The sequence below is a fragment of the Artemia sp. Qi Xiang Cuo genome, chromosome 1 (genome assembly GCF_049724085.1).
Source record: "Artemia sp. Qi Xiang Cuo chromosome 1, ASM4972408v1, whole genome shotgun sequence".
NCBI classification, from domain to species: Eukaryota; Metazoa; Arthropoda; class Branchiopoda; order Anostraca; family Artemiidae; genus Artemia; species Artemia sp. Qi Xiang Cuo.
Genome location: NC_142794.1, coordinates 65,284,811 through 65,299,610, shown reverse-complemented (window position 1 = coordinate 65,299,610; position 14,800 = coordinate 65,284,811). Strand labels below are relative to the sequence as shown.

The 14,800-nt window shown below is 36.1% G+C and overlaps 1 protein-coding gene across 1 annotated transcript in view; it reads right to left on the bottom strand.

Annotated features, from left to right (window-relative positions):
• Nucleotides 1–14,800, bottom strand: part of LOC148956602 (uncharacterized) — a 124,370-nt gene that overhangs the window by 61,293 nt on the left and 48,277 nt on the right. The window contains exon 3 of the mRNA XM_089091373.1: nt 13,379–13,518. Coding sequence (XP_088947499.1) covers nt 13,379–13,518 — 140 coding nt within the window. The remainder of the gene's footprint in view (nt 1–13,378; nt 13,519–14,800) is intronic.

Genomic DNA, 14,800 nt, shown 5'->3' with positions numbered 1-14,800 from the left:
AACTCTCAAATCTTCTTCTAAAATCATCTTTTAAAATCGTCTTTTAAAAAGTCTAACTGTGTCGCCGAAATAATTCCCTATAATGTCTAAAACTGTTTCGCCCAAATGATCCCTAAACGTAATGTCTGCGTGTTCTTCTTTGTTTTTGACAAATATGTGCTGTCAAATTTCAAATTACTAGGAAACCCTTTCGTGAATCACTCTCTTCATTGCTAAGATCAAATAATTTACCTGAAAACAATTCTTTTGAAAGAAATCCAAAGATATTAATAGACATTCGCTTGAGAACAATTCTCTTTGGAAACAACAAATTAATTCTCCTTTCGTGAATCAATAATTCTCCTTAGAAACAACAATTAATTCCCCTTTCGTGTCAAATTAATCAATCATGACATCATCTGTCAGACATTAATTAACTTCCCCTGGAAACAGTTCTGGTCGATCTCCAAAGACATTAATTAACTTGACGTCATATGTCAGATATTAATTAAATTCCCCGGAAACAATTCCAGGATCATAACATTCGCCCCTAGCGGGCACTTGGCCAAAAACACCCTTGGAGAAAGAGGTCGATTACGCAATCATTCTCCCTAATGACTCTATGCCCAAATAAGGAGCCCCGTCACGAGTCAATAAGGCATCTCTACTGCTAATCCTCAAAATTTCAGCTCAAATTGATGACTCTGTCCCAGTTTTCCAAATGTTTTTTAATGTTCATCAAGTTTTTTTTATCAGCCACGCCTACAGGCCACAGTCGGCAACAGATCCGGGTGAATGAGGACTCATTCCAAGAGGAATTTGATCTGTTAGGGCCGTTTGATATTTTCAGACTGAAAAAATTATCCCCCGAATTTATATTTACGAAAAACCTCGTTTTCCCATAAGAGCCCATGTTAATTTTTGAAATTCCTAAAAGCATAGTATTTCATTATCAAATTAGATCAAAATAGTCCTCTTAACATGACAAGACCGACTGCAAGCTTCCAAAAATTCCAGCTCTTTCCCAGAAGTTTTTTTTTGTCGAAAAACGAAAATCTTACTTTGTATTTGCTTGCGTCGAAAATAGATTGCAGAGACTTTGACAAAAAAACCGTTTGGTTTTTTCTGTTGCCGAGCCAATAAAATAACCAAACAAGTCTCTGATAGTACAGTGGTCACTATTCCTCTCTGTCATTTGGAAGACTCGGGTTCGATTCTCCGTCAGAGTAAATTTTTTATATATTGAATTTAAAGTATTATCTCTTAAATTTAAAGTTTAAAAAAGAAACTCAGTTTTTTTTTAAATCCAATCTATTAAATCCTTCGGCTCAACAGGTGTCTCCAGAAGAATATCACAGTCGGCCTTCAGCTTACAGGTAAGTCTCCACTGCTTTGATAAAATGCCGTATACCCGCATGCTCGAAGAAAAGTTGAAAAAAGAAAATCTTACATGTGCATTTGATTTGAGTATTCAGGAATTGAAAGCCTTAACACAAGAATATTCAAAAGCGGGGGTTTGACTCCTGACACGATCAGCTAACAGTTAGTCAAGCAATAATAAGTAATAAACTGTACAAAAACGTGCAGAAATTATTTGAAAAAAACTACGTTTTCTAAAGAGTTAAAGAGGCTGAGTAACAAGTTCGAACCTTAAAACGTACAGGGATTAGGAGGTACAGTATGGGGGCTGCCGCCCCCAAACCCCCTGCTTTTGCAGCCTCTTTTGTTAATATTTTTATTTTGGGGGTCTACCGCTGGTACAGTTGGGGGGTGGCAGCCCCCCAACTGTACCTCCTAATCTCTGTATGTTTTAAGGTTCGAACTTGTGACTCAGCCTCTTTAACTCTTTAGAAAACGTAGTTTTTTTTTCAAATAATAGAGGAAAAGAGAGCGTGGGGGGGACAGTTGACCTCTGATCACTTTTAACTCTTAAAAATGGAACTACTCTTAAAATTAGGCATTTTGTTCAAATTGGTTCAAACATCAGATAACAAAACCTCCAGGGTCAGAACACCATCCTAGAGCCAGGGGGCACGTGTTGAAAGCTATGCCCCGGGGCATATAAGGTTTTGTGGAAGGAGTGGTCGTAAAAATTTTGAAGGGGAGTTCATTTGATCGGAAATTGAAAGTTCTAGTACCCCTTTAAGGGAAAAATGATTGGAAGGCAATTATCTTCCCGCGCCCTATTTTCTCCAAACGAATTTGACCGAAATTTTGAGACAGCTATTTTGTTCAAAATAGTTTAAATATCATATAACGAAAAATCTAGGGTTGAGACAACCCCCCAGAGCCCGGGGCACGTCTTGAAATTTATGCCCTGGTGGCACATAAGGTTTTTTTTGGAAAGGGTGGTCGTGTAAACTTCAGATGGGGCCCATCTGATTGCAAATTGAAAGTTCTAGATCCCTTTTTTAAGAGTCAAAAGTTATCAGAGGACAATTAGACCTCATGTGCCCTCTTTTCCCCAAATATTTCCTATCAACATTTTGATATTGCCATTTTGCTCAAAATAAACCCAAAGATCAGATAACAAGCACTTCCCTTTTCCTCACCCCTTCCCCCCTCAGCCTGGGGGAAAGTGATTTTGACTTATGCCCAGGGGCTCATAAAGTCTTTACGGAAGGAGCGGTCGTATGAACTTCAGATAGGACTAATTTAATGGGAAACTAAAAGTTGTAGTTCCATTTTTAAGAGTAAAGAGTCTTTCATAAGAACCTAATATGCCTCCGGGTCATAAATCAAAACCATTGCTCTTCGGTTCTGGGGGGTTGTGGCAATCATGGATGTACAGATATATAATCCTCGGACTATTTTTAACATAATGACTATCTCAAAATTTCTATCAAATGCACTTGGGTAAATGCGGGTGGGGGGGGTGGGGGTCTAGTAGCCCTCTGATCACTTTTGACTCTTAAAAAGCAACTAGAATTTTCAATATGCAATCAAATGAACCTCCTCTGAAGTTTGTACGACAAACCCTTCCATAAAAACATTATATTCCCGGGGCATAACTTTCAGCACGTGCCCCTGGGCTCTGGGGGGTCAATGACGACCTCGTAATTTTTTTTATTTGGTCTTTTAACTAATTTGAAAAAAAATTGAATTTTGACCAGATGTATTTGAGAAAAAGGGGTCATGGGGGGTCTATTTTCCCTTCGAGTACTTTCAACTCTTAAAAAGGGAATTAACCCTTTCCATTTCCAATCAAATGAGCCCCTTCTGAAGTTTATATGATCACTCTTTCTATAAAGACCTAACATACCCCTGGGAAATAATTTACAACACCTTTTCCGGGCTCTGGGGGGTTGTGTCGACCCCAGAGTTTCATTATCTGATCTTTAAATAGTTTTTAACAAAATGGCTATCTCAAAATTTTGATCGGATACATTTCGGGAAATGAACGCATAGGGGAGGAGCTAGTTGCCCTTCGATAACTTTGGAGTCGTGAAAAGGGAACTACAACTTTTAATTTTCAATCAACTGGGTCTATTTGGAAGTCTGTACAGCCACCCCTTTCATAAAAACCTTATGTGTCCCCGGGACATAGATTACAACCCTTGCCCTCCAGGGGGATGTATCAGCCCTGGAGGCACTGTCATATAATTATTGCACTATTATTAACAAAATGGCTATCTCCAAATTTCGATCGGATGCACTTGGGGAAAAGAGGGTGGTAGAGGAGGAGGGGGGGCTTGTTGCCCTCTGACTACTTTTGACTCTTAAAATTGAGATTTAGAATTATCATTTTCTAATCAAATGACCCCTCTCCAGAGTTTTTATGACCTTCCCTTCCATAAAAACCTTATATTACTGATATATGGAAAATAAATCTATCTATCTATCTATCTATCCTATCTACCTATCTATCTATCTATCTATCTATCTATCTATCTATCTATTTCACCGGGGCTTATCTTACACCTCTTGCGCCCGGGATCTGGGGAATTGCGTCGACCCCAGAGTTTTATTTATATGATCTTTGGACTACTTTGAACAAAATGGCTGTCTCAAAATTTTGATCGGATGTATTTGGGGAAAAGGGGGGCCCCCTCCGAAGCATATATGACTGCGTTTTCCATAAAACATTGGATACCCTCTGGGGCCTAACTTTCAACACGTGCCCCTGGACTCTCGGGGGTTGTGTTGACCCCGGAGTTTCTTTTATCTGATCTTCGAACTATTTTGAACAAAACAGCTATCTCAAAATTTTGACCAGACGCAATTGAAGAAAATAGGGCGTGAGGGGGCTATTTGCCCTCCGACCACTTTTTACTCTTAACAAGGGAACTAGATTTAACAATTTGCAATCGAATGAGTATCCTCCGAAGTTTATACTGCCAACCCTTCTATATGCCCTTATAAGCCACCGGGGCTTAACTTTCAACACGTGTCCCTGGGCTCTGGTGGGTTGTGTTGGCCCTGGAGTTTTTGTTATCTGGTCTTTTAAATAATTAGAACAAAATGACTATCTCAAAATTTTGATTGGATGTCTTTGGGGAAATGAGTGCGTGGGGTATCTAGTTAGCCGATCACTTTTACTTATAAAAAGTGCTCTAGAACTTCTAATTTCCAATCAAATAAGCCCCCTCTGAAGTTTACACGACCATCCCTTCCATAAGAACCTTGTATATCCCCAGGGCATAACTTTTAACACGTGTCCCCAAGCTCTGGGAGGTAGTGTCGATCCCGGAGCTTTGTTATCTAATCTTTGATCTAATTTACTCAAAATGGCTATTCCAGAATTTTGATCGGATGCATTTGGGAGAAAATAAGGCATGGGGGGGGGGGGTCTAGTTGCCCTCTGATCCCTTTTGACTTAGAAAAAGGGAAGTAGACCTTTTAATTTCCAATCAAATGATCTCCCTTCGAAGTTTATGCGACCATCCCTTCCATAAAAGCATTAAATTCCCCCATCGCATAACTTACAATACCTGCCACTGGGTTCTTGGGGTTGTATCGGCCCCTTTTTTTCTTTTTTTTTTTATCTGATCTTTAAACTATCTTGAACAGACTGGCTATCTCAAAATTTTTATTTGATGCATTTGGGGGGAAAGGTCGCGGGGGACTATTTACCCTCCGATTACTTTTGAATCTTTTAAAAGGTACTAGAACATCCAATTTCCAATTGAATGAGCCCCTTCTAAAGTTTATGCGATCCCCCTCGCATAGGAAGTGCCTCTGGGAAAAAAAATAATAAACAAATAATGAAACATTGAAGCCCTATGGCTATAAATATAGGCAGCGCTATAGCGTTGCCTCTAATATAGGGAAATATCAATTGTACAAGGATGAAATTCAAGGATTGGATTTCTGTTCAGACTTCATAGCACCATTACTACTGATTCAAGTAGGTCGATAAATTCTGATAAGCTGTGTCAAGAGCTAAATGAAGATCAATACAGTTTGATGTATAAATGGGACTTTTTTTGTTTCTTCAATCGTATTTTTTCTTGTATAATGCGAAGATAGGTCTTTGAATTAATATTTTTGTTCACGTTTTGATGATATTTTAACTCCTGTTTTCGTTACTGCTGTTGTTCATGGTTTTCTTTCTTTTTAAAGGTTTTTCTTGTACTGAATTCCATTGAGCAGAAGCAGTAAGTGCCTCCTTGGCTTAACATCATTGTTGTTTTTCACAACTATCTATTCAATGTGGTCTTAGAATTTATTTAACAAAACGATATGTCTTCACAAAAATGTTCACTAATCTGATAGATCCAGAAAGAAAAATTCAGAATCATTACCATGCGGGATTTCATCATTCAAGAACACTTTAAGACCAAAACGAAAAAAAAATGTTATTGATATACCGAGAAAAATGACAGAACTATTAAAGACATCGCTGAACAAAGAATGCTTTATGTGAAGATACAATGGGGAAGAATATTATATTGTCTTTTCGACACAACGAAGAGATAAAAAAGGATATATAACCTAAATATTCATTAGTCCAACCCACAACAAGCTATCGACACTGTAGACTTAGTGGTCATAATGAAACCTTTGAAATGTACAGTGATGAAAAACAATGGTTAAAATGACGGATATATAGCCAAATTTAAAAGTTATAGCAAGAGAAATTTTTTTTGTTTTCTTTCAGAAAGAAAAAGAGAAAAAAAAGAGAAAGAAAATGATTTATTCTATCGGCGTTGTGAATCGTTGTTGTGATTTTGTAAATAATAAGGACATCTCCTTTGAAGAGGAACAAAAACGACTTAATTTTTCAGAAAATAAAGAGGACGAGCCTCCTTTTTACCAATATTATAAATTGTTCCCGACTCTCTATATTCCAATATTTCCAGACTCCACTCTCTACGCTTGTTGCTGCATTATTTGACGGCTATGATTTTGCACATTACTCTATTTTCCATAAGTATTCCCGTATGCGTGTGTACGTTTACTATACTACCACAAAGAAACAGAGAAGTCAGTTGAGTAAATTCTCATCTCGGGTTTCTAACAGTTTTGTAAACCAATTCTTTTACATTCTTATATAATTTTAAAAAGATATAGTTGTTTTTTCTCCGGAAATTGTACTTGCAAATAGAATATTGTAATTATTCTATGTTTTAAGAAGTTGGCATTCAGGCATTCAGGCATTTTTAAGGCATTCAGTCAATTTCTAGAATTTTCCAAACTTGTAGTCAATAATTAATTTTGACGAATGATTGGAATTATCGACATAAAACTTTCGCGGGATAACAAGGAATGAATGTTAAATTGAAAATTCATGGATTATTTTGAACTTGAACCTTCATCTAAAAATATTCAAATCTAACACGCGGATAAATAAAGCCTTTAAGAGGTTTCCAAAGCTGTCCCTTGAGGCAAATCTCATTTATTTTCAATTCTGAAAATTTGGTTTTCCCTAAATGATTGCTCTCCCCCCCCCCCTCTCCCCAAAAAAGGGAAATTGAAACTATCTGATTTGAGTATAAAATTATAAATTGTACGATGATTCTTTCCTTTTTACGCTAGGACCTGGAAAAATTTAACTCTATTCCTACTATTACGTAATTTATGTCTCCAGCTTGAATGGATCTATTGAGATTAAAATATCTGAGATTGTTAAGAGGTTTAAAGTTGAATCTAATGCACAGATTTTTTCGTTGTTTTGACATTTATTGGAACGTAGAAAGCAATAACAAAACTAAATATGAATTTTAGTATCTCAAAAGATGTTATAAACTTAATATTTCTTATCATACAATAGGATAATTCAAAATACAGAATGGCAGATTCGGACAAAAAAACCACGAAAAACCACGAAAGCCAAACAAATATAGATTTATTAAGAACTTACATAATCGGTATCACCATTTCGAATGTAGGTATCGACATGAAACTTTCTGACATTGCTAAACGGGTGAATGTTGGATTAAATTATTGGGTATTTTGAGTTTATACATTCACTGAAAGGTAAAGGGCAGCATCAAAACTTAAAATATGCATCTCTTTCAGAGATTACAAATACATAAAGGAGATACGACCTGAATTGCTATTCAGCTGAAGAACAAATTCATTGCTCACATCTGAATTAGTCCTGACCAGTGTTAATTTGCAGTTGTTAATAATGGACCAGTATATTTCCTTAGTCTCTGTAAAAAATCATAAACATCTAAAGAAAATAAGACCGGAACTGCCACTTAACCCAGGGACAAATTCAAAATTATTTTAAATATTACTGATCTATGTTGATCAGAAACGCTGTAAAAAAAATTCGTATTAAAGTTTTTAGTTTTTTTAGAAGATTGGAAATACCTAAAAGAAATACAAACGTCCAGAAAACCCATGAAACATCTTAGCTAAACATAACTTTCGAAAAAGCCCCATTCGGAGTAGTAGAAAAAATGTGGAATAGAAACATGGAAACAGCACACTTAGCGTATCTTTAAATCAAATCTTAACCAATAATTTCGAACCAACGATCTACAAAAGGTTAAGATACCTAGCTCAGAAAGGCCCAAAATAGTAGACTAAACATCGCAAGTCATATATTTCAGACAAGTCAAACAACGAAGTTCCAAATTAAACATCCCAAAGCCATAAGTTTCAGACAAGTCAAACCCTGAAAGGCTAAACTAAGAATCCCAAGTAAAATGTTCAGAAAACACCTACCGACAAAATGCTAGGCAACCTAGATCAGAAAACCCAAAATAGAAGACTAAGCAAATCCTATCTTAAATCAAATCCTTTTAAAATAGATACGTCATTTCTAACAACGGAAAGTCCCAAAATTTTCAATCAACTTCCTCCGATATAAACAAAGAAACAACGACACAGCTGATACAACCAATTCAAACCACGAAACATCATATCTAATCATACCACATCCTAACTTTACAAACAAAGACTCTTACATAGAGACAAGGAAACACCAACAAAGGTAACACAGACAAGTCGAACTACAAAATATTACAACTAAACATACCAAATCCTAACTTTTCAATCATCTCTCTTTAAAATAGACAAGGAAACAACAACAAATCTAACACAGACAAGTCAAACTATGAAATACCGTGTCTAAATATAATAACTTCTCAAACAAGTCCGTACTAAATAGACAAAGAACTAGAAAAAGTCAGAAACACACGAATAGAATTTTCAAAAACCAAGAGACATGCGAACAGAATTTTCAAAAGGTCTGAAATACATGAATAGAAACTTGAAAAGCTCAAAAACACACGAGCAGAATTTTCAAAAAGTCAGAGAAAAACGTGAACATAATCAAACAATTGATTTTAGATTTTATTAGCCTGGTTTGAATTAACCTAAGTTAGCTGTTAACTACAAACCTAGGTTACACTACCTCAAATTTGCTTTCAGCTAGTATTTAAGTTAGTCTCGCGTGTCAAATTAACCTAAAGTAACCAAACTTCAAAGGGTCATCAATCTCAGAATTTTTTTTTTCTTGTTCCAATCGATGCCTAAATATTAATTATTGACTTTTTCATAACATTCATAACGCTTTTTGACCCAGGAGTCGGGGAATACCCCGTTTATAAGAACTTAATACGATGTTTAGAATTTAATATAAAGGATATTCACCTAAGGGTCAGCTTCACAAAAATTTCGTCCCTATAGGTCCTTCCAATCGTAAGATATAAAACCTTCTAATCGTAGGATATAAAACGCGCCTGGGGCTGGAGATCCCCTTTTGTAAAAAAAAAACTATGTTCAGAGTTGAAAATAAATGAGATTCGTCTCAATAATGAGGGAATAAGGCAAAAATTCCCTGTGGGTTCTTCCAATCGTAAGATATGAAAAATGAGAGCGGATAGGAGGATTCCCTTTTGTAAAAATTAATGGTCTTACTGTTTTATCTGTATTAAAAATAATTGATGCCAGATGTGCAATCAATCAATAATATTGAATTTGCAACAAAAATTAAAGACAAATGGGTAATCAATCATGTAGAGATTCATTACATGTTAGAGTGTATACTAACCTTAGTCATTTTCGAGGTATGCTGACATGCTAATTTAAGAGCCTGCATGCAAATTGTGTCTCTTTATTCAGTTCAGTATTCTCATGAAGATACTAGCCAGAAGTAATAGCCCATCGCCCATCGCCCTTGCCATCGCTCTATGTTCGGTGTTGCCCAACTTTGAAGAAAACATCCCTCGCCGATCGCCCAATCTTTCAAATTGATTACAGTGTTGCCAAATTTTGTCTACTTTAGACTAAAGGACTTTTACAAAGACTTAAACACAATTGACTCACAGCGGCGGAGATTCTAAGTGATCAGGCACTCATTTTTTGGACTGAACCTTATCTGCTTGACTAGTAGCTCATTTTAAAGCCATTTTTTTGATGATTCATCATGTATATGTCTTACCACGTTGAAAAGATTTGAATTCAATTTAGTTGCCAAATAAAGTTTTTTTTTAGAAATTCAAAATCCTTGTCTTACAAAAAAGCGGGCGATGGCGTTGCTTTGCCTTGCTTTGGCTTATTATGTCCTATACAGTGTTTTTATGAAGCGAAAAACAATAGGCCTTAGATTTACCATAACATTCAATATTTCCTTCATTGCTACAGCTCTGTGTGGCCGTTTCATTTTGCCGAAATAGTTTTCTTATCATCTTTGGTCTGAGCTGCCAGTCCTTAGTTCGAGGAATGAGAAAAAGGTTCTTTTCATTCCCAGAACGTAGAGCACTATTTTCGAACGTCCAAGGCATAAAACATGAGAAGTTACTTATTATACTTTATAGCCAAGTCAATTGACTCACAGCATCGTAGATGCTAATGGGTTAGACACTACTTTTTGGGACTAAATCTTATCTGCCTGACTAGTAGCTCACTGTAAATCCCATTTTTCTCTGATTCATAAAATATACCGTGTTTAAAAGTCTTGAATTCAATTTAGTTCCCAAATAAAGTTTTTTTTAAGAAATTCAAAATCCTTGTCTTACAAAAAAGCGGGCGATGGCCTTGCTTTGCCTTGCTTTGGCTTATTATATCCTATACAGTGTTTTTTATGAAGTGTAAAACAATTTACCATAACATTACCATAACATTCCATATTTCGTTCATTGCTACAACTCTTTGTGACTTTTTCATTTAACCAGGGCGATTTTCTTATCGCCCTAGTCTTAAAATTTCAGCCATAAGGTCAAAGAATGAGAAAAACGTTCCTGTTCTTCTCAAAACGTGGAGTGCTTTCATCAGAAAGATGAGACATTTCAAATGAGCTGTCACAAGTCGGAGCACAACCACAATTAGCTCATGATTATTGGATTTCTCAACAATGCTCAATTAAAAGTTTGAGTGGTTATGCTCTATATACCGTTTTAATTTAGCAAAGAATTATAGATAAGTCTTAAATAAAAATTATTTTTTGAAGTGAAAGTTAGGAACAAAATTAAACCTTAAAATAGTGAGGACGTGGTCCACTCCCTCCCCAAATCTTGCTCTTTACGCCAAAGTCTTAAAGACTTATAAAATTACCTCTCATTCAAAATCAACGACCCTATCTCCAGGTTGAAATGACCATTTTTTTTCGAGAGAGTCGTTGTGTAATTATGACTCTAGCCCTTTTCTCTTAGACGCATACAAAAAAAAGAAGTAAGATCGCATCAAAAAACGCATACAAAGTTTGTTTATATCTATTTTTGTTACGTTTTTACGAGTCAGACAAACATTTGGGGGGGTCAAACCACCCAGACCCCCCCCCTCTGGGTACGGCCTTGATATCCAGCAAGAAAGACCAACAACTCAAATAAATAATTGCCTCGTAAATCTATCATATAATTCAATTTGTTCTCGATTGTTAAATGTCTTTCTGATTTCTTATTTTCTTTTCTTATATTCCCTAGTTCACTGTGGAGCAAATACAATTTGTTCTTAAAGGAATCGTTTATTATGAAAAAAATCTAGAAAAATGAAAAAACTTCGTCATGATTTATTCACAAAACATAAACGGCTTAAGCTCAATTATCAGCCTTCATGAAGCTTGAACAATAGCAAAGCATTCGTCTTCATTTGTTTCTTCAACCTTGGCTATAACAAAAACAGGAGTCATGGTTGCAGCGGTAGCTGGAACATAGTAAAAAGCGAACCACAGCCCAAAGTAACCAAAAGTTAATAAACGTGTTTTGAAAAAAAAAACTTAGTGAAAGAAATGAGCTACTAGTCAATCAGATATTGTTTAGTCCCAAAAAGTAGTGTCTGACCCCTTAGAATCTCCTCTGATGTGAGTCAATTGTGATTGTGCTCCGATTTGTGGCGAGTGACAGCTCATTTTAAACATCTCATCTGTCTGATGATAGCACTTTACGTTTTGAGAAGAATAGGAACCTTTTTCACATTCTTTGACCTTATGGCTGCAATTTTAAGACTAGGGCGATAAGAAAATCGCCCTGGTTAAATCAAAAAGTCACAAAGAGTTGTAGCAATGAAGGAAATATTGAATGTTATGGTAATGTTACGGTAAATTGTTTTTCGTTTCATAAAAACACTGTATAGGACATAATAAACCAAAGCAAGGCAAAGCAACGCCATCGCCCTCTTTTTTATGAGACAAGGATTTTGAATTTCTTAAAAAAACTTTATTTGGGAACTAAAGTGAATTCGAGACTTTTAAACGCGGTAACACGTATATATTATGAATCAGAGAAAAATTGCCTTTAAAATGAGCTACTAGTCAAGCAGATAAGGTTTAGTCCCAAAAAGTAGTGTCTGACCCCTTAGAGTCTCCTCTGCTGTGAGTCAATTGTGATTGTGCTCCGATTTGTGGTGAGTGACAGGTCATTTGAAACGTTTCATCCGTCTGATGATAGCACTACACGTTTTGAGAAGAATAGGAACCTTTTTCTCATTCTTTGACCTTATGGCTGGAATTTTAGGACTAGGGCGATAAGAAAATCGCCCTGGTTAAATAAAAAAGTTACAAAGAGGTGTAGCAATAAAGCAAATACTAAATATTATGGTAAAGTTATGGTAAATTGTTTTTCACTTCATAAGAACACTGTATAGGACATAATAAGCTAAAGCAAGGCCATCGCCCGCTTTTTTGTAAGACAAGGATTTTGAATTTCTTAAAAAAAAAACTTTATTTTTGAACTAAATTGAATTCAAGAATTTTAAACGCGGTAAGACGTATATATTATGAATCAGCGAAAAATGAGCTTTAAAATGAGCTAATAGTCAAGCAGATAAGGTTTAGTCCCAAAAAGTAGTGTCTGGCCCCTTAGAATCTTCTCTGCTGTGAGTCAATTGTGTTAAAGTATTTTTAATAGTCCTTTAGGTTAAAGGAGACAAAATTTTAAAACACTGTAATCAATTTGAAAGATTGGGCGATTGGCGAGGGATGTTTTCTTCAAAGTTTGGCAACACTGAACATAGGGCGATGGGCGATGGGCTATTACTTCAGGCTGGTATGGAGATGCCCTTAAAGTTTCAACTTAATACCCTTTGTCTTTACGGAAATCCGCGTGAAACACACACCCTTTCTCAGTAAGAACCCTATATGTGAGCAGTAGGTAACTCTTATAATTTATACCTCTTGCCTCTGGGGCAGTGCAGGTCATGACAGCCTGAAGTTTAAGTTATTTGAGCGTTCGCTTTGTTTGAACAAATGACTATATCAGCTAATGAGAGCCATGGGGAGGGGGGCTGATAGCCCTCCAATCCCTTTTGATTCTTAAAAAGGACAACAGAACTCTCATTTTCAAATTCAAAATTCTCCTTCAAAGCTGCTACAACAAATACTTCCATACGAAGTGGCTCGGTTAATAAACAATAATCATTTTACAATACATTGAAGCCGCTTCGTTCTCTACCTAGTCATTGGTATGGCGCTTTCTCTGATACCAAACTGAACTGTTTTACAGAATTCACTCATTCCAATGATTTTTTATATCTGTGATAAAAACCCATCTTTTTCTATCATCCTTACCTGAATAATATCGCCAAGCTTTCCACCACCTGCGGTAATATTGCATGTACAGTCAGTTCCAGTAGTTTTGTGAGTCTTCGATCTCAAAATGCCCAAAGAGTATACGTTACCAATACTTCCTTGAAATGTTCTATTGCAAACTGAAATGAAAAATAAGAGAGTGAATGATTTACTCTTAACCGGCTGTATTATTTTCCGAAGGAAACTAGACAATTTTTCTGATGTGAGTTACATGGTTGTTATTACAGTAATTATTCTTCATTACTTTATGAAATCATTTACTAGCAATTTTGATCACCCGTCATCAATATAAAATATCACAGTCTACACGATGGTGTGGAAGGGATGAGGTGATTTTTACACCTTATCGAGCAGAAAATTTATGTTTACAGACAGCAAAGAAGTACTTTACCGAAAAACGGGTGCGTCAATGGGAGGAGACGTTTAAAAGATGTTATCAAGGAACCAGTCAATTTAAAAAGGGACCGCTTTAGGTACAAATCTACAAAACCTGAATTTTGGAATTAAGCCACTTCAGAATTTATCTTTGTGTAAAAAACAATATAAGTAAATATTTCAACATTAGTTTTATTCTTTCTCTTGTCACTTCTATTTTCCTTAAATCGTAACAAACATGCTTAAATAACCAATATTTATCGCTTAACACTCTACAACATATTATACAGAATTTTGAACTTATTTTAGCATAATAGAAATGCACAAACATATCAAATTTTACCTTACTCAGTCCTTGTGTCTATGCCTTTTGTAAATTTTGTTAGACAAATGGGCAAGAGTGTCCCAATGACCTTATTTTTTGCGTATATACTTCAAATAAACCCCCTCTTCCAGTCATCCAGTCAGGGTGTGTGATCTAAAATCTGTGTGTCAATCAATGACCTTCAATTTTCTAAAATCCGTTACTAAGATAATCTTAGCACTATCCAAAAATTTGTGATTGAAAAATCTGTTCAAACGCGATCAAAGGTTGTTTTGACCTTGAAATCTTTCAAACCTGTTCTTTAGATGGTCCTATTTAGACCCCGGCGCCACGCCAGCGGATCGACCGAACGCCGCAGACGAGACGCCCGGTCGAACGCCACCAAACTGTCGTAACGCCGCCGCCGGTAGAGGTAGCGGTGTTCAGCCGACTTTAAATTAATTTTGCGGCAATTCTTTATTGCGTCAACCGCAAAGTCGGAGCTTTACCTTCTCTTGTGATTTAGTATTTCGATTTTCCTGATTAGAAATCAAGCAGGGCTTACACTATCCCCGAATTTTCGGGAATTTCCCCAAAAATCTATGCGTCACCCCGATACTTCTCTTGATGAATAACGAAGAAGATCAGTTTCCAGCCAGCGACTTGTGAATTTTTGAACTGATGAATAGGCTCGAATCTGTTGTAAATTTAAGCTGTGATTT